This window comes from Thamnophis elegans, chromosome 3 (assembly GCF_009769535.1).
Source record: "Thamnophis elegans isolate rThaEle1 chromosome 3, rThaEle1.pri, whole genome shotgun sequence".
NCBI lineage: Eukaryota > Metazoa > Chordata > Lepidosauria > Squamata > Colubridae > Thamnophis > Thamnophis elegans.
The window spans coordinates 113,426,568-113,445,057 of NC_045543.1; the positions used below are offsets into that span (position 1 = coordinate 113,426,568).

The 18,490-nt window shown below is 38.4% G+C and overlaps 1 protein-coding gene across 1 annotated transcript; it reads left to right on the plus strand.

Moving 5' to 3' along the window:
* Nucleotides 1–1,312: 1,312 nt before the first annotated feature.
* UTP15 (UTP15 small subunit processome component) lies at nt 1,313–16,732 on the plus strand. The gene is given in 15 exon segments (XM_032214404.1): nt 1,313–1,537; nt 2,584–2,757; nt 3,351–3,443; nt 4,038–4,222; nt 5,202–5,380; nt 6,674–6,709; nt 6,712–6,798; nt 7,360–7,495; nt 10,470–10,554; nt 11,617–11,763; nt 12,700–12,801; nt 15,192–15,324; nt 16,100–16,158; nt 16,409–16,410; nt 16,702–16,732. Coding segments are annotated over 11 exon segments (1,269 nt in total). The 5' UTR covers nt 1,313–1,537; nt 2,584–2,667; the 3' UTR covers nt 15,321–15,324; nt 16,100–16,158; nt 16,409–16,410; nt 16,702–16,732.
* The last annotated feature ends 1,758 nt before the right edge of the window (nt 16,733–18,490 follow it).

Sequence of the window (18,490 nt, forward strand, 5' to 3'; positions counted from 1 at the left end):
GATCTTTTAGTTTGGAGGCTAAAGACGCAGCATGGGATTCTCCAATTCAAAGGAGACACTTGTTCGGCAGGCTGAGGCAAAGAGGCAGTCCCGGAACCAGCAAAACTGGGGGCTGGGCAGAGGTCAGTATATATCTGCCCTCAATGTGGAAGGGATTGCCACTCCCAAATTGGACTTTTTAGCCACACCAGATGCTGTATTAGGACCTCTTTCCAGTGCACGACACCATAATCTTTTGAGATTGAAGGATGCCTATTATATTATATTATAATCATAGAATATGATTATAGAATAGAATCACAGAATAGATAACTTAGAACTACGCCGCCTTCGGTCTGATCTAATGTCCTACCTGTCAATGACTACTTCAGCTTCAACCACAACAATACACGAGCACACAATAGATACAAACTAAAGGTAAACCGCTCCAAACTCGATTGCAGAAAATATAACTTCAGCAACCCAGTGGTCAATGCCTGGAATGCTCTACCTGACTCCGTTGTTACATCCTTAAACCCCCAAAACTTTAACTTTACAGTGTCTACTATCGACCTCACCCCATTCCTAAGAGGTCTGTAAGGGGCGTGCCTACCAAGGTGCCTACCATCCCTGTCCTGATGTTCCCTTTTTATTCGTATCCATTTCATGTATTCAAAATCATGTTATCTAATAAATGCTTGACGAAATATTTTTTTAAAAAATAAGGACCTAAAGCGACGCCTCCGCGAGGAGACCTCACTTGCGCAACCAGCGTCCAGCAGAAGGACCAACCTCACCTTCCGCCGACCCCCAGACTTAAGCCGACCCGGGTCTCTCCGATCTAAACTCCGGCACTCGAGACCGCTCTACGGCGCAGGGAGTTCGCTACTTCTCCGACTTCACTTCCACAGGTCGCCGAATCCCCCTCTCCCCCATCGGCATCCTTCAACTCCATTGTCTCGCTCCGCTCCTCGCGCTGCAACGCCAAGCCGCGGCTGTTATGATTCCGTTCCATGACGTCACTTCCGCCGAAGCACACCAGCAGACTCGGGAACGGGGTCCACGGTTACCCGCCATCTGGGCTGCAAGCCTCCAGAAGGCCACGAGGGGGCAATACGTGGCGGCGGGTACTAGACGTAGCTGTTTCCTTGCTGCCCTCTCGTGGTGTCCTGGAGGTTTGCAGCTCAGGAAAAGCTCAGCCCCAGACAAGGAAGATGCTCTGTTTAGTCTGCACCACCAATTCTTCTACCTCTCCTCCCCCCTTCCCTTGTATATGAGCTAAGAATGGGGGGGGGGAATAGAGCAACACAACCGCCTACAAAAAAAAAGGGCGAGGACAGGAAAGCGGTTCCCCTCCGGCTTATTCTGCCCCATTCTGGCAGAAGAATTGGGGGGGAGCGGAAAAGAGCGCGAGAGCGGTTCCCAATGAGGAAAGCACTCGCCCGCTGTCAGGCCGGCGCAGAGGTTAGAGAGGAGGCGCGATGTGATGACGTAGTTCACTGGGCTGCGATGGCTGCTCCCTTACAGGCAGCGTGAGCGTGAAGAACCGGAGGTCCAGGTAACCGCGGGCTGATTGTAGGGGAGGACGGACGGGGACGGGACTTCCAGAGATGCGGAAGGCCTTCAGCCTTGCATTTTTAGCCCCAATCCCTCTTCTTCTCTCTTATTAGGTAGACTTTAGCGTTTTAGTGGCAAGGAAGGCAGACCCGGAACAGCCGCTACTTTCCCCATCTTGCCGTCTCCTTTGCAGAAAATGCCGCAGGAGTAGTAAATTAGGGGTCCCCTAATTTAGCAACTTTAAGACTTGTGGACTTCAACTCCCAGAATTTTCCAGCCAGCTGGCTGGAGAATTCTGGGAGTTGAAGTCCACAAGTCTTAAAGTTGCCAAATTTGAAGACCTCTGGATTAGATTAACGCTTCTTCGTTTGCCTGCATTGTCGTGCAGGTTGTCCTGGAAAGCCTTCAAATGAATTCTGAAAACAGCGCTCTTCCAAGTTTGCAATCATTGATTATTGGGCAATGTTGCTTCTGAATAAAGTTCCTTGGGGCAGTTGTCCACTGGCATTCCTGCTAACAATGAATTCTAAAAGTCATTGCAACCAGAAAAAAGTGCCTCGTTTTATTTGTTATGAATCTGATTTCTTTCAAAATGGAAAAGCGGGTGGCCGATATTGAGCATAAAACCTGTATGGTGAAGTTTGAATATATCAGCTATAAATTATCATTTGCAATTTACTAGGTGTGTGATAGTTGACATTGGAACATTTGCTCATGTCTCTCTTCAGAGCTTGTAACTATTGACTTCAAGGAAAAATATAAATCTTCCCCTGTTCAAGCAGGAAATCCTATCTCATTTCAGATAAATCTCTTTTTCAATCTCTTTAGAAATAGAATACTTATTTAGATGGTGTAACAAATATTGTAGATTATTGTAGAATGTTATCATCTCCCATTTCAAAATGAATGAAATTGGCTAGTCTTCAACAGTTATTTGAATTCAAAGATTTATTTTGCGCATTCATATTTTAAATAAAAGAAGATGAGAGAATCGTACCCTTACTTGTTTTGCTATTTTAAACAACCTGTTTGCTTTTATTTTAAAAGGTTGCATCTAGAAAATTCTCTCCTTATGAAGTTTATAGGTGGAAGATTGCTTTCTGCTCCTGGAGAAATTTCATTTAAGAAACAATGGCGAATTACAAGCCTGTAATAGTTCAGACATTTCCAAAGCTTGGAGAAAAAATTACAAAGGATACTTTGTATTGGAAGAATTATAAGGTAATAACACATACTGTAATTAATTATAGGAATGGAAACTGATGTAGTCAATTCTTTGTAAATATTACCTGATTTGATTTTTTTAAGTAAAAAAGAAAAAAATGCAAAATTTGTAGATCATTTCTGCACTCTCTCATTCATGAGTGAACCTTGATTTAATGAATCCTCAATTTAGCTACCTTTAGAGTCACTGGATCAGATTCCATTCAAACATCCCATAAGTTGATGGCATTACAGAGTAGTCTGGGTGAGATGGTTGAAGTTATGATAATTTAACCTACATTTTACAAAACTACAGCAATCATGCAAAATACTGTGTTTCCCTGAAAATAAGACAGGGTCTTATTTTCTTTTGACCCCCCAAATAAGCACTTGGCCTTATTTTCAGGGAAGTCTTATTATTTTTGAGGTGCAGGAGGTGGCGAGTGTGGTCACCTCATGTCTGCTGCTGTGTTGCAATATTTTCAGGGAGGCCTTATTTTTGGGGAGAGCTTATTTTAGCACATTTCTCTTTCAGTCTTTTGTAAATAGTTTTCTAATAACGTTGTCTTAAAAAGGATAGTAATGTTTAACATTGTGCCACCTTTGTTCAGACTCCTATCCAGATAAAGGAATTTGGTGCAGTGAATAATATACACTTTTCTCCAGTTCCTCCATATAATTATGCTGTGACAGCCTCATCAAGGGTAAGATTTTAAGTTAAATTTTTGCTTTAAAATATCTACATTTTTTCTAATTCTACTTTATATTATAGTGAATTTCTGCAAATTCATTTGCTGTACCATCCTATTTTTATTTACTGCAGTAGAATAAATGTGTTCTGTTGTATGGAAAAGGATTTTATAATCATTTAATTTTTCCTTTGGTGCATATTTTCACTTAGATTGCTCCTTTCACTTACTTTAGCAGCAAGAGCAAAGAATTTTCTTTTGTAGCCTCTAGGTTGCCACAGAGAACTGCCTACTAGTTGTTAAATTCTTCCCTCCTCGATACACAGGTTTATACACCAGCTCCCAGCTCATCCTGATTTCGTCTCTTTTTATCTTTATTTTTCATTGAACATTTTCCATTGATTGACGAGTCCTCCGAAGACATAGGAAACCTTCCCATCCCTGGTTCTTCTTGGCTGCTTCACAGTAGTTGTTAGAAAGTTGTAATCACCATTTTCAGAACTTAATCTTTCAAGCAGCTTTATTAGAAGCATGGTTGCCATCCCATGCCTCACTGCATATCTTTCCTTCCCTGGGACTATTTTCAACATGCATTATATGTTGTTTTAGATTCACATATATGGGCGATATTCACAAGAGCCAATCAAAACATTTTCTCGCTTCAAAGATGTAGCTTATTGTGCTACCTATCGAGAGGATGGGCAGTTGCTTGTTGCTGGCAGTGAAGAGGGCAGTATTCGGATCTTTGACATTGGTGGGAGAGCACCATTAAGGCAATTTGAAGGCCACTCCAAGTAAGTATGGGAACATGACTGTACTTGATTCATTGCCTAATTGTTTCAATCTACAATTGTACTTTGGAGTAATTGCAATTTCAGATGTGAGAAAACAATTAGAAGCATCTGTTTTCTCAGCTAATTAACATATGCTTTAATTATGTTGCAGATATAATATTACAAGCAATAAGTTGTCATTGTTTTATCAATTGTTGTATCTCTAGTAATGTCATTTGTCACAGTGCATTGATTTAAAAATGCTTTGTGTATAATTGTGGTGTAAAGTGTAGTCCTTTGGCATACATTTGCACGTAATTGTTCACTTTTGCTGCATCAGATCAGACTTCGTTTATTTGTGACAAAACCTGATTATTAATTTTGGTTTTAATGCTACTGAAAATATTAACAACCGGGAAATGTTTGACTATTGATCCAAGCAGTGTTTTCATAATTGTATGTTTTTAAAATGTGGTTAGAGTTTGTCACTTTTTATGAATAGTACAGAATTTTAAAATATGAATTGTTGAATATATTTAATTTGCTAATTAAAGTTTAATTGGTTTAGTTGTTTATGTGCAGATCATATAGGATGCTCAAATCCAAACTAGCTCTGATTGGCCTATAAGCTGCATAATATCCTGTTTAGTACATCATGCTTAACCCAGAATAACTGGATCATTATTTTTGCCTTGATGAGTGAACCCAGCCATTTTATTTGTATTCACTATGTGAATTAAGTGGACAGCTTTCCCTTATTATTTTTAGATCTTTAATATATTGTTCTCAAATTTTGTGTTAATTTTTTTAAATGATAGAGATGATTACAGATTCAGACTTTAAGTATCTCAGATAATCTTCAAGTAATTCAGAAAACCGTGCTAATCACAGTACTCTGAAATAGTAGAATACACAGTGTTTTATGCTTTGAAGGGTATGTATTGACTCTAACAAAAATTGAGATAGCTTTATATTTATTGTTTATTGTTGTGATTTATAGAGCAGTACACGTTGTAGGATTTCTGTCGGATAAGTACCGAATAATGTCTGCAGCAGATGATTACACAACACGGGTCTGGGATGTTTCAACCTCATCTGAAATAGCATGCTACAAAGAGCATGCAGATTATGTAAGATGTGGCTGTACTAGTAAACTGAATGCAGATCTTTTTGTAACAGGTTTGTATTTAACATTACATTTACTGGTGACAAAATGACTTTCTGAATTATGTTTTCATTTCTCTACCATTAGAATATTTTCCTAATTATAAATTTCTTAGTTATTTATGTTCAAATATATTGATTTTCCTGATTTTGGTAAGAATTACTTAATTATAATGGTAGGTTGGTAATTCAAAAATTCTGCAGACATTTTGGAATCAGAAGATGAAATCCTTAGATGGCACATTTGACCTCAGATTATAAAATACTTTATGTTAAAAATTTGGTTATTGTTGAGTTTGTTTTATTCTTACAGATGATAAGACATTACATATGTAAGACATTAGACATTGTAAGGCAGCCAATACAGGTAGTTCTTGATTTACAACCATTCGTTTAGTGACTGGTTATAACAGCACTGAAAAAAGTAACTAATGAGTGGTTTTCACACTACTGTTGCAGCATCCCAATGGTCACCTGATCAAAATTTAGGTGCTTGGCAACTTGGATTATTTGTGATGGTTGTATTGTCCCAGGATCATGTGATCGCCATTTGTAATCTTCCAAGCTAGCTTCCAACAAGCAAAGTCAATGAGGGAAGCCAGATTCCCTTAATGACTACATGATTCACTTAACAACTGCAGTGATTCACTTAACAACTGGCAAAGCATCAAAATGAAGAGTAACTCAATTAACTACTGCCTTGTTTAGCAACAGAAATTTTGGGCTGAATTGTTGTAAGTCAAGGACTACTTGAATTCGGTTTCTCAGTTTTCCAAATTGGGCAGTTAGAAACAGGCACCTAAACTACATCAACCGTGATCAAGACAAGTGGGGACAAGCTGCTACATAAAAAGCCAACTCCTTTGTTTTAAAGCATTAACAAAGTTAGATTGTGTTAGATTGTGAAGAAAAGAACTGTGCTGTTCCTTCATGTGTTCCTTCAAATAATTCCCTCAACACTGTCAAATTATTTACTAAGTCTGCATTACTATTACTATTAATCTTCTCATTGTTCCTATCACCCATCTCCTTCCACTTACCACTGTATGACTGTATATTTGTGCTTGTATCCTTACGATTTATATTGATTGTTTCCTAGTATGATTTGATTGCTTACTTGTACTCTATGACTATCATTAAGTGCTGTACCTTATGATTCTTGACGAATGTACCTTGTCTTTTTATGTACACAGAGAGCATATGTACCAAAGACAAATTCCTTGTGTGTCCAATCACACTTGGCCAATAAAGAATTCTATTCTATTCTGTTGTGAAGCACTAAATCTTTTCTTCTTGGATACATTCTAGGTTCCTACGACCATACAGTGAAAGTATACGATACTCGACAGACAAAAGCATTATGAGGATAGAACATGGGCAGCCAGTTGAGAGTGTTAATCTGTTTCCTTCTGAAGGTCTTCTTGTGACAGCAGGTATTTCTTTCAATCAGAAGTTTTTTTCCCATCTCTTTGCCATCTTTATTTTAAGCAAAACATCCTGGTTTTATTTCCATATGCAAATTCATTCATTCATTCATTCTCCCTCCCTCTTTCTTTCTTCTTTCTTTCTTCTTTCTTTCTTTCTTTCTTCTCTTTCTCTCTTTCTCTCCTCTCTCCTCTTTTCTCTCTTTCTCTCTCAGTCTTTCCCTCTTTCTCTCCCTCCTCTCTCTTTTCTCTTTTCTCTTTCTCTCCCCCTCTCTCTCCTCTCTCTCTTTCTTTCTTTCTTGCACAAGCATGGGCTGGGACAGGATATTCAAGTCCTGTAAGCTGTGATTAGTGACCTGCAGTTGCTTAATGCAAGTTGGGATTTGCAAGCCTTTTCTAGGTTATAGTCTAGTTTATTTTGCCCCACTCCAAGTGAAAGTGCTGAATCCATTACAAACTATCTTGTTAGTAAGAAAAAGGGGGTGATTAATAGACTGAGAAAAGAAGTAAACTATAGAAATTGCCTTCCAAAAATGTATGTATAAAATATTATTTTTTAAAACTTTGCAGGTGGTCGCTACATTAAAATCTGGGATATCCTTAAAGGAGGCCAGCTATTAGTGTCCTTGAGAAATCACCATAAAACTGTAACCTGTTTGTGTTTGAGTAGTTCTGGTCAAAGGCTGCTCTCAGGCTCCCTAGATCGGTTTGTATTTTTCAGCATTTTCTATAAAGCTTCTAATAGTTCTGTGCAATGAATACATATTTAACATATACATGAAACCGCTGGGCGAGATCATTCGGAGGCACGGGATAAAATACCATCAATACGCGGACGATAGCAATTGTATCTGTCCGTCCCGTGCCGACTCAATGAAGCGGTGGACGTGATGAGCCAGGGTCTCGAGGCCGTTAAGAACTGGATGAGCGCTAACAAACTGGTACTCAACCCGGACAAGACCGAGTGGCTGTTGTGTTTCCCTCCCAACAATTTGGCTAATGTTCCATCTATCAGGCTGGGGGGTCAAATTTTATACCCCTCAGATAGGGTTCGTAACTTAGGAGTCCTCCTGGATCCACAGCTGACTCTCGACCATCATCTGTCGGCTGTGACCAGGGGGGCATTTGCCCAGGTTCGCCTGGTCCGCCAGTTACAACCCTACCTGAATCGGGAGGTTCTCACAACAGTCACTCGAGCCCTTGTGATCTCTAGGCTGGAATACTGCAATGTGCTACATGGGGCTGCCCTTGAAGTGCATCCGGCGGCTGCAGTTAGTTCAGAATGCGGCCGCGCGAGTGATAGTGGGCGCACCACGGTTCGCCCACATAACACCCATCCTCCGCGAGCTGCACTGGCTACCTGTTGATCTCCGGGTGCGCTTCAGGGTCCTGTTGACCACCTTTAAAGCCCTTCATGGTAGTGGATCTGAGTACTTGAGAGACCGCCTTCTGCCGATTATCTCCCTCCGACCGATAAGATCGCACAGACTGGGCCTCCTCCGAATCCCATCTGCCAGTCAATGCCAACTGGCGACTACACGGAGGAGAGCCTTTTCTGTTGCAGCTCCAACCCTGTGGAACGATCTCCCCGTTGAGATACGCACCCTCACCACCGTCCAGGCCTTCCGTAGCCCTTAAGACCTGGCTATCCCAACAGGCCTGGGGATAAGTCTCTAATTTGCCCCACCCGAGTGTTGAATGTTGAATGCAAGTTGTGTTTTTATTACGTTATTTATTTTGTTCACATATTGTTTGTTTTGAATTGCACCCCCTCCCTAATGATTGTAAGCCGCCCTGAGTCCCCTCAGGGAAAAGGGCGGCCTATAAATCCAAATAAACTATAAACTAAACTAAACTATAAACTATTCAATTAAAAAAATGAAAATGACATGCATAGCAATAGCACTTTTATATACTGCTTTACAGTGATTTATAGCCCTCTCTAAGTGGTTTACAAAGTCAGCATATTGTCCCCAACAATTTGGCTCTTCATTTTACCCACCTCAGAAGGATGGAAGACTGCGTCAACCTTAGTAACATTCCCAAAATATTGCAAGTGCATTTCTTCCATTTTCTGAAGACAAAGGTGAAACTTGCAAGCTTACTGAATCTCAGAATCAGGGCTAGAGAGGTCTAATGATGTGGTTTTGGTGCCATCAATAGATTGCTGTCTTTCCATTAGCTGAGAGGAAATGTGACCATTTTATTATATTATAAACAAAAAAAACCATTCTCAGGAAAGGGTACATAAAGTTTACAGCCATATACAGAGATCTTTGTCTGGCAATTGCATAAATCAGTAATACAGGGATCTCTTTTACAATTTGAGGTAATTTTTGAAATTATTTTTTATCCTAATTCCTGATGGGCTGATGTTGTCATGGCATGATGTGTAAAAAGCCTGAGAATATTCTTCAGTGTTTGGCTGGGAAGAGTGGGAACTTTAGGGCTTGTTATTTCAGGTATAGTCAATCTTTCAAAGAAAAAAAGTTGGTCTTGCCTGCTCAAGCAGTAGGAAAAGTAACCCCTCAGATAAGGATATCAAATGATAGCTTGTTCTGACCTAGGCTTCATGATACAATGAAAAGCACACGTTTTGTCCCCCAAACCCTCTTTTTATTTCAAAGGCTGTGAATTATGTTCATTCACAGCCTGTAATGAGTCACAAATAGAATTTGTAAAGAGTCTGGCAATATTCTTCCAGTCCTTCGGGATAAGGCTGATAAGCACCCACCTTTATCTTCCTTGAAACGCTGCCAAAGACCTAATTGGCAATTAGCTTGCAAGGCCACACGGAGCAAAGAGTCAAAATGAAGCTTCAGAATTTAAACCAACCAGAACGAACAAAGTTGCGTTTTGCAAAGGCTCACGTGCTTTTGCTCCTCCTTTATGTCCTATGGGAGGGGCCAATCACCTCCAAGCCTTACTCCCAAGTCATCCCTTTTATCTTAACTGTTCTTGCCTTCTGGCAGCTCTGCACATGCGCGCACTGGGAACAGGCTCCCACTGTTCCTCTGCCTCGCTAATATCCAACTCTGGAGGCTCCAGAGACAGCACATCACTACCAGATGGCCTTGGCCCCCTCTCTGCCTCCGACTCAGAGCCCTCGTCTGAGTCTTCCCCAGACTCCGGGATTGGCCCATGTTCCCAACCTCGTCACTGTCCGACTCTGCTGGCAGCCCCGGCCGCCGGCGGACCACAACAATGCTATCAGCTACATTGTGTACTTTATTTAATTAAAACAGGTGGTCCTCGACTTACAACTACAATTGAGCCCAAAATTTCTGTTGCTAAACAACGATTAAGTGAGTTTTGCCCCATTTTACAACCTTTCTTGCCACAGTTGTTAAGTGAATCAATGCAAAGTTGGTAATATGGTTGTTAAGTGAATCTGGCTTCCCCATTGACTTTGGTTGTCAGCAGTTGAGAAATGGTGATCACATGACCCCAGGACACAGCAACTGCGATGAATACATGCCAGTTGCCAAGCAGCCAAATTTTGATCATGTGCCACAGGGAAGCTCCAATGGCTGTGAATGTGAAAAACAGACATAAGTCACTTTTATCAATGCCATGTAACTTTGAATGTTCACTAAACAAATGGTTGTAAGTTGAGGACTACCTGTATTAACAAAATTACAGCAGAGGGCTGACTAGGTATGGACATTTTCTTCTTTTAGGCATGTGAAGATTTACAGTACAACTTCCTACAAAGTAGTGCACAGTTTTAACTATGAAGCATCAATTCTCAGTCTTGCATTAGCAGTAAGTAGTATAATCTGGTGGGTATACAGAAAATAGTCATTTGTATCTGTGTATTGTTCTAGGCCAAAAATGTTTTGACTTGCTTTTGGTTTAACCTAATGCTGTGAACTCTACTATTCTTTTATTTTGTAGACCTTCAGATTTTGTCAGTAAAAATGCTTATCAGTCTTAAATTTTTGAATATAAGATACAAAGACGTTGATAAAAATAGATCTCGTTAAAGAAGGCAGTTATGCATGTGCCATGCTTTTCAACTATATTCTTCAAATTTACATAGCTGCCCATATAAATAATATACCTGGCTGGCTAATAAAGGAAGTAGAAGCAAAAACATGCATATAGGATAACAATAAAAGACACCAATTAAAAATACTGAACTCCCCAGTCATTTCAACACAAAATCTACAATCGGGATTCCACTGATACCTTGACCCCTACTAATCTTGCTCAACCTGATGCCTCCGAATGTATTGGACTATAACTCTTGATTTCTGGATAATATAATCAATATCCTAGCTGCTGGAATATTGGTAATGTAGTCTAGCATAATCGGAGGATATCAGGGAAGATAACATAAATGTAAAGTATTTAACTACATTAGTTTGTTGCAGCACAGATACAGAAAGACATGAATATTTTAGAAAAGAGCTGTATTGGGAGGGTTGCCTTATTGTTTATTAATTAAACTTTAGGGCCAAAGATAAGGATTCATTGCATTTTTGAGATAGTTTAAGAAATTAGCTACCTTAAATTGTCTTCAATTTAAGTATGGCATGAATAACTGAACAAGGAAATAAAAAGAGATTTACTGAGGTATATGCCTTGAACACAATGGAATACTTAATATGTGGATAGAACCGTTGGCCTAAAAAACCTGATTGGGCATACCATAAGCATAAGGTAATTTAATATAGTTTTATTTGATTAAAATCAGTTTGACATTGCAGAACACCTGTTCATGTTTAATATTAGGAGTTCATTTCTCTGTGAGGCACTATTTTCATAAAATTAATATCATTGAACTTAATATATTGATTAAACCAACTTTGTTTTCGTTTATAGCCTGAGGATGAAGCTTTGGTTGTAGGCATGACAAATGGCATATTGAATGTTAAACATAGGAAGCCTGAAGGAGTAAAAAAGGTTTTGCATCGGAGAAGGCCTGCCTACCGAACCTTTGTGAAAGGAAAAAATTACCTACCAAAGCAGGTATGCAGAAAAAGGTGCTCAGAGAAAGCCCTATTTTTTTTTAGTGAATAGCATGAAGAAGTAAAGGGTAAAATTAGGCTACATTTTACTGGATATTAACTCTTAATGCAAAGGGCACCAGGTTGAAAAAGCTGATATGGGGTAGCCAATTAAAAACAAAAATAAGCAAAGATGCTGGACACTAAACATTTAAAATGTTAAGCATTAAAATATTATGCATTTAAAATACAGATGTGGACAGGTGGCAAATGGGGATAGAAGTAATCAAGTTGTAACCATATTGGTTCAAAGCAAAGTGAACAAAGTTTGGAAGGCCTTAGAACAGTCTGTTGTCTACTGAGTCCATGTCTCACTGAGTTAATTGGATCTTTTTTAACATGTAAAAGGATCTATTTTATTTATGTAATAATTATCTTGCCTGGTCTTGTACTGTTTAAATGAGTGAAGAATTAAAATATAGAATGACACAAAAGCATGATTATTTGAAATATTGAAACACTTGTGATGGGACTCACACCAGGAATTTTCAAAGTTTACTTATGGTCACTGAAGATCCTTTTTCTCTTGGTTTCCTCAGATGATCTCTGTCATTGCTGAGATACAGAAAAATATTTCCACTTTTTTGTATGGTCTGTGCAGGGAGTTTGGAGAAATAGTCCAGACGCTATTCTGGATTGCAGTGATATTGTTTAAGATCATTGCCTAAAATTACCTAGTCAGGTGAGAAACCAGAAATCAGTACCCTCTTTTTTCCATGATGCGAGTATGAAGCAGTACATTGAGTAAACAACCTTGCAAGAACAATCTATATCTGCTATAGATTCCATTTGCCAGAGGAGATTAATTAATTAAGACAAGAAGAAAATGAAGCTAAAACAGGAATTTTTTTTACCACTTATGTTGCTGACCAGTCTCTGACTCTTTTCCTGTCATTAGGATGATTTATTTGTCAGCAAGCCTGTGAAGAACTATTTGAAGAAATATGACAAGTTCCTGCGAACTTTCCAGGTTTCCAAGGCTCTGGATGCAGTACTTCAAGTAAGATAATGTTACCATCTGCTTTTAAATACACTGCAGTGGATCTGGTCAATATTTTCATAAATATAAGCCTTCTGCTATATATGCAATAACATTGGTACTGTTGTTAATAATGGGGAATACCAGATGTAATGTTAAAGGGTAATGAGGAAATCCTCTGTAGATTTTATATGAAGAGATATGAAGGATTAGGAAAACAATGACAGGACATTGTTTTGAGTATTGCTAGAATCTTTTATTTTAATAGAATTTTATAAAGTTCTGATCACATTGTAAATTGCAGTATTTCAGGTTTACAGAACAGATAGGTAGTCCCAAAGTTCACAAACAATATAGAATAGAATAGAATAGAATAACAGAGTTGGAAGGGACTTTGGAGGTCTTCTAGTCCAACCCACTGCCTGGGCAGGAAACCCTACACCACTTCAGCCAAATGGTTATCCAACATTTTCTCAAAAACTTCCAGTGTTGGAGCATTCACAACTTTTGGAGGCAAGTTGTTCCACTGATTAATTGTTCTGTCAGGAAATTTCTCCTTAGTTCTAAGTTGTTTCTCTCCTTGATTAGTTTCCACCCATTGCTTCTTATCCTACCTTCAAGTGCTTTGGAGAATAGTTTGATTCCCTCTTTGTGGCAACAAAGAAGATATTGGAGCACTTCTTCACTAGACTAGCCATTCCTAATTCCTGCAACCGTTCATATGTTTTAACCTCCAGTCCCCTTATCATCTTTGTTGCTCTTCTCTGCACTATTTCTAGTCTCAACATCTTTTTTACATCGTGGCGACCTTATTCTCTTATAACTGTTTTACACTTTTAATTCCTAAAGTAGCAAAGTGGTTTTAGATTGGTAAAATATGCTGCTAAACGCATTTCAGGTTTTCACATTTGATTTATATTCTCCAAAGGAAAATAAAAGCTCTTCCCTCTGCCATTAATATTTCCTGAAAATTTCCATCTTCAGACAAAGCAACCTTTAATCCAAATTGTGGGTGGGGAACTGAGTCGGCCTGGGGACTTGATTGAGTTCTCCACTGCTCTAGCAAATGGAAAGATAACAGGTTAAGTATCCTCCCCCCAGCCCCCCCCCCCCCCCCTTAGGGACCTTTATAGACAGTATCTCTTCTGCCAATGAAAGGAAGTGAGGGCCATTGCTTTCCATCTCTTACATGGACTACGAGCATTGGTAGAGAGTATCTTTTTCTATCTTTCACTGCACGGAAAGCTTTTGTTTGCAGGAGGAGACAAAGTGGTGAAAGGTGGGCATGGTTCTCACCTCATGTGTTTTCTTCCTGAGAACAAAGCTAAAAGAGAGCTGTGCTTGAAGGCAAATCACACAATAATGTCAGAGTTGTTTGAGGAAAGTACTGAGACTTACTGGAGGCCCTGTGGGCCAGATTAGATTTGGTTGGAGCCAGGCAGTTAAGTGGTTTCCCCACTCAGGTTGGCAAGTGCTCTGTAGGATTTCATATTGGTGCCTTTCCTTCATGGAGAAGCCAGATTTTGAATTAAGTACCATAGAGTAGAGTAGAATTCTTTATTGGCCAAGTGTACACACAAGACATTTGTCTTTGGTGCATATGCTCTCAGTGTACATAAAAGACAATATACATTAATCAAGAATCATAAGATACAACACTTAATGATAGTCATAGGTTACAAATAAGAACAAACAATATAAATATAAATTGTAAGGATACAACCAACAAAGTTACAGTCCTGCAGTAATAAGTGGGAAGAGGGGTGATAGGAATGATGAGAAGACTAATAGTAATACTAATGCAGCCTTGGTGAATGATTTGACAGTGGTGAGAGAATTATTTGTTTAGCAGAGTGGTGGCATTGGGGAAAAATGTTCTTGTGTCTAATTGCCTTGGTGTGCAGTGCCATTTGTGTGAAAATCATATATACTGTGCCACTGACCTGGAATCTCCCCACTTCAGGTTCTTATACTAGCATAAGTATTTTTTTTAAGGAAAAGTGAAAGTAAAAGATTTTTATATGTAGTTACCTGTTTTTCATCATTAAATGTGAACATGGAATGAGCCATTTTTAAAATTAATTCATTCATATGAGAAAGCAACATATAAATTACCTTGACCTAGAAATAACTAAATTAAATTATGTTGGTTTGGAAAAAAAAAAGTTTCATTAATGATCCTTGAACAGCTCCTTGCAATCAAGGCTCTTAACAGATGTGTCCTTGGCACAGCAATTAGACAAGATTGCAACAAGCTGCTCTGTGAATAGCTTTTAAATGTAAACTGTTACAGTCCGAATTAACTCATTTTTCTTTATGTATTAGAATAAATTTAATAATAATTTGAGTTGTTGAAATGCCTGAGAACATTTTATTGTAAAAATGTGCGGTTGAATACTTTCTAATTCTAGGGCCCTGCAAAAAAGAATCCGCCTGAAGTTACAGTTGCTGTCATGCAAGAATTAAACCGCAGAGGAACCCTGAAAAATGCACTTGCTGGGCGGGATGAAAAGCAGCTCAGTGTCCTCCTTCTTTCTTAATAAGGTAATTGCCAGGTTAGTTGTCAGAGGCAACTACATAGTAATCCAAATTGGAATAAATTGCATGGGATATCCTAATTTTAGAATGACGGAGTTTTCACATTCTTTTTTTTAAAGTTTGGATGAGTTTTATTGCATCAAAGGGGATGGAGAAATATCAGAATGTGAAAGAACTTAATACAATACGCACTACAGTTTGATTTAAAACCATGTTAAATACAGAATTCCAAGTGGCCTTGGATATAATAGTAATAATAAACAATTACCATAACTATAAACCCTAACCCTAACTATAAACAATTATTATAAATCAGCTAAGCACTATTCTGCATGAAGTATTACCCTGTTTCTCCAAACCCCCGAAATAGCCTAACTTTCAGGGAGATCGTATTATTTTTGAGGTGCAGGAGGCAGCGAGGGTGGTCTCATGGCTGCTGTTGTGTTGCAATATTTTCAGGGAGGGCTTATTTTCGGGGGAGTGCTTATTTTAGCTCGTGCTCAAAAGCCTGATTGGGCTTATTATCCAGGGAGGTCTTATTTTAGGGGAAACATGGTAATACTTAAACCACCTTCATGGTTAGCATCTTGATCCCAGGCTATAATTTTGAGGGAGGTTGGTTCCAGGGGCAGGTGGAAAAAAAGCTCCTACCCATGTAATTTGGAAATTTTTTCCTGATAAGGAAGAGCCGAGTTTCCTTTCTTTTTTCAGTAGGTCATTAAAAGTGAAAAAAATGGGTATGATAGGAAGTTTAACATCTGGCTATTAATTACATTTGCAGAAATGTGACTGATGCAAGATATGCTCCTGTACTGATAAATGTTGCAGAACTCATTATAGGTACGTTCATATATCAAATAACATGAATAAAGTTGACATTTACCCAGATATTTCAAAACTGCATGCATTTTGTTGCTCATGAAGGAATACAATCCACAAATAAGCATAGAGGTAGCTATATTCAATGGGAAATTGAATGCTTGCATATAAGGAGGTTTCAGATCTAAGCAATCCGTGGGCCAGATACGACCCACAACCTTGAATTTGACACCCCTGAATTTTAGGGCATTTTGACCTTTTAGGATCCAAGATGTGGTGGTGGCTCAAGGCAGCTCATGGATAATTTTGTATCTCTTTGTTACCCTGTCTCTCAAATTGACATTGGTGCTTGTCAGCTATTTTCAGTTAGTGAAGTGGCAAGAAAGCAAGGGATTACAGATAGAAAAAACATCACTTGCTCCATCCATTTCTATAATGAAAGACTCTGGCTACCATATTATTTTCTTATTTATATCTTTCTTAAAATTGTTCTAGAAAAGGCAGTTGGGAATTCTTATCCTCGTGAACTACATAAATGCTGTTAACTTGTATCTTTCTTTCCAGATATATATGCCTGTGATTGGACAATCCTCAATTATTGATAAGCAGTTTCTAAAACTTCAAAATCTTGTAGAGAAAGAGATTGATTATCAAGAGGAATTGCTAGAAGTTTTGGGAATGATGGATGCACTGTTTGCTACCATGACAAGAAAACAATCCAGTTCCATGGATGTGAACAAAAAAGTTGAGCTATAAAAAACACTGGAACTGGGCTGAGAAATTTCACCAGTGGAATCTGCATTTAGCTCTTATTTGCAACCAAAAGTAAACATTAGTTTTGACTGGAGAGTGACGCATCTTCTGAAATATTTTAATGCAGCCAGGGTGGATTTATAAATTCAAATGCTATTTTATTTTACCCTTTTATTTATGCAAATTCATCAGGCTTTCCGTTTTAGATTATTCAAATATTTTTCTACTCATTAAAATTGTCAGCTGCTAAAGGGGAAATAAATACCAGAACTTGAAGAAAACGGTATCATATCTTATTTGCAAGCTCTCTCATGGGACCATTTGTATTTAATCAGGTCTGCTTTCATTTGGGAAAACCAAGCCTTTGGAGATGTTTCTGTGCCAACTTTCAACAAAATTATTTCTATAAAAATATTCTGTAATATGTATAGTATCTAAGGATGCTTATGCTGAATATTTAAAAATTTAATTCTAAGAATTTATCATAAACATGTATTTCTGTTGATATCTCAGAAGATGAAAATAATAACCGTTGGCTAAATAGTATTTTTCCCTCCTTCGCATCTAAATAAGAGCATGTTGTCAGCCAACAACTAGATGGTTTAGGAATCTAATCCAAGTAGCAAATTATTATTGGACAATGTGGGATTGTCTGATTTATTATTTCTAATTGCAAAGAATGCACGTTTAATCGTAAACTACTACTGATAGACTGTGTCATCAAGCAGTCGCTTAGTAATCCATATGTTTCCAGCCTAGTCCTTCAAGTCTTCCAATGGTGCACTCACTGCTACTATAATTAAGTCCATTCATTTTGCTGCTGGTCATCCTGGTTTTTTCTTCTTCTTTCCTTCCACCTTTCCCAGCTTTACATACTTCTCAGAAAGCTAAACTTGTGGTAATTCGAGCTGGGACATTTATGCTTCAAGTGAAAACTGGGTTGGATTTGTTGGATAATCCATTTGTTTGTAGTCTTGGCTATGCGTGGTATTTTCATGAGTCTTCTCTGATGTCAAAGTTCAAAATCATCAATATGATTTCCATCTTGCTTCTTAAAAGTACAACTTTTTCCTTCCATAAATTGTCAAGAGAAAACCATTGTCTGCATGATTACGATCTTGTTAGACAACAGAAATATCATAGCACTGAATATCTTCCAAGGCGTCCACTGCTACTCAACCAAATGCTAGTCTGTAGCGTACTACTTGACTGCTGGTTCTTTTCCTGTTGATAATTCTTAAAAACAGAAGCTATCAACGTTATGTTCTTGCTATCATTAACATGGCCTTTTTAGTGTTAATCCCATTTTTTTTCACCATGTTTCTTGACTTTAATGCTACAATTTGTAAGTCATTTACATTTTCAATTATCAGAGAAGACTTACCAGCACGACATAGATGTTCTTTCCTGTTTTAAAACCACACTCATCTTTCAATCCAGTTTCCTTCAATATAGATCCATCATATATGATAAATAACTTAAGGGGAAAGCTTTGTCTCATAGAATCACAGGACTGAAAGGAATCTTGGAGGTCTTGTAGTCCAACGCCCTATGTAACCTTTTCCTGAAAACCTTCAGCAATGGAGGACCCACAAGTCTG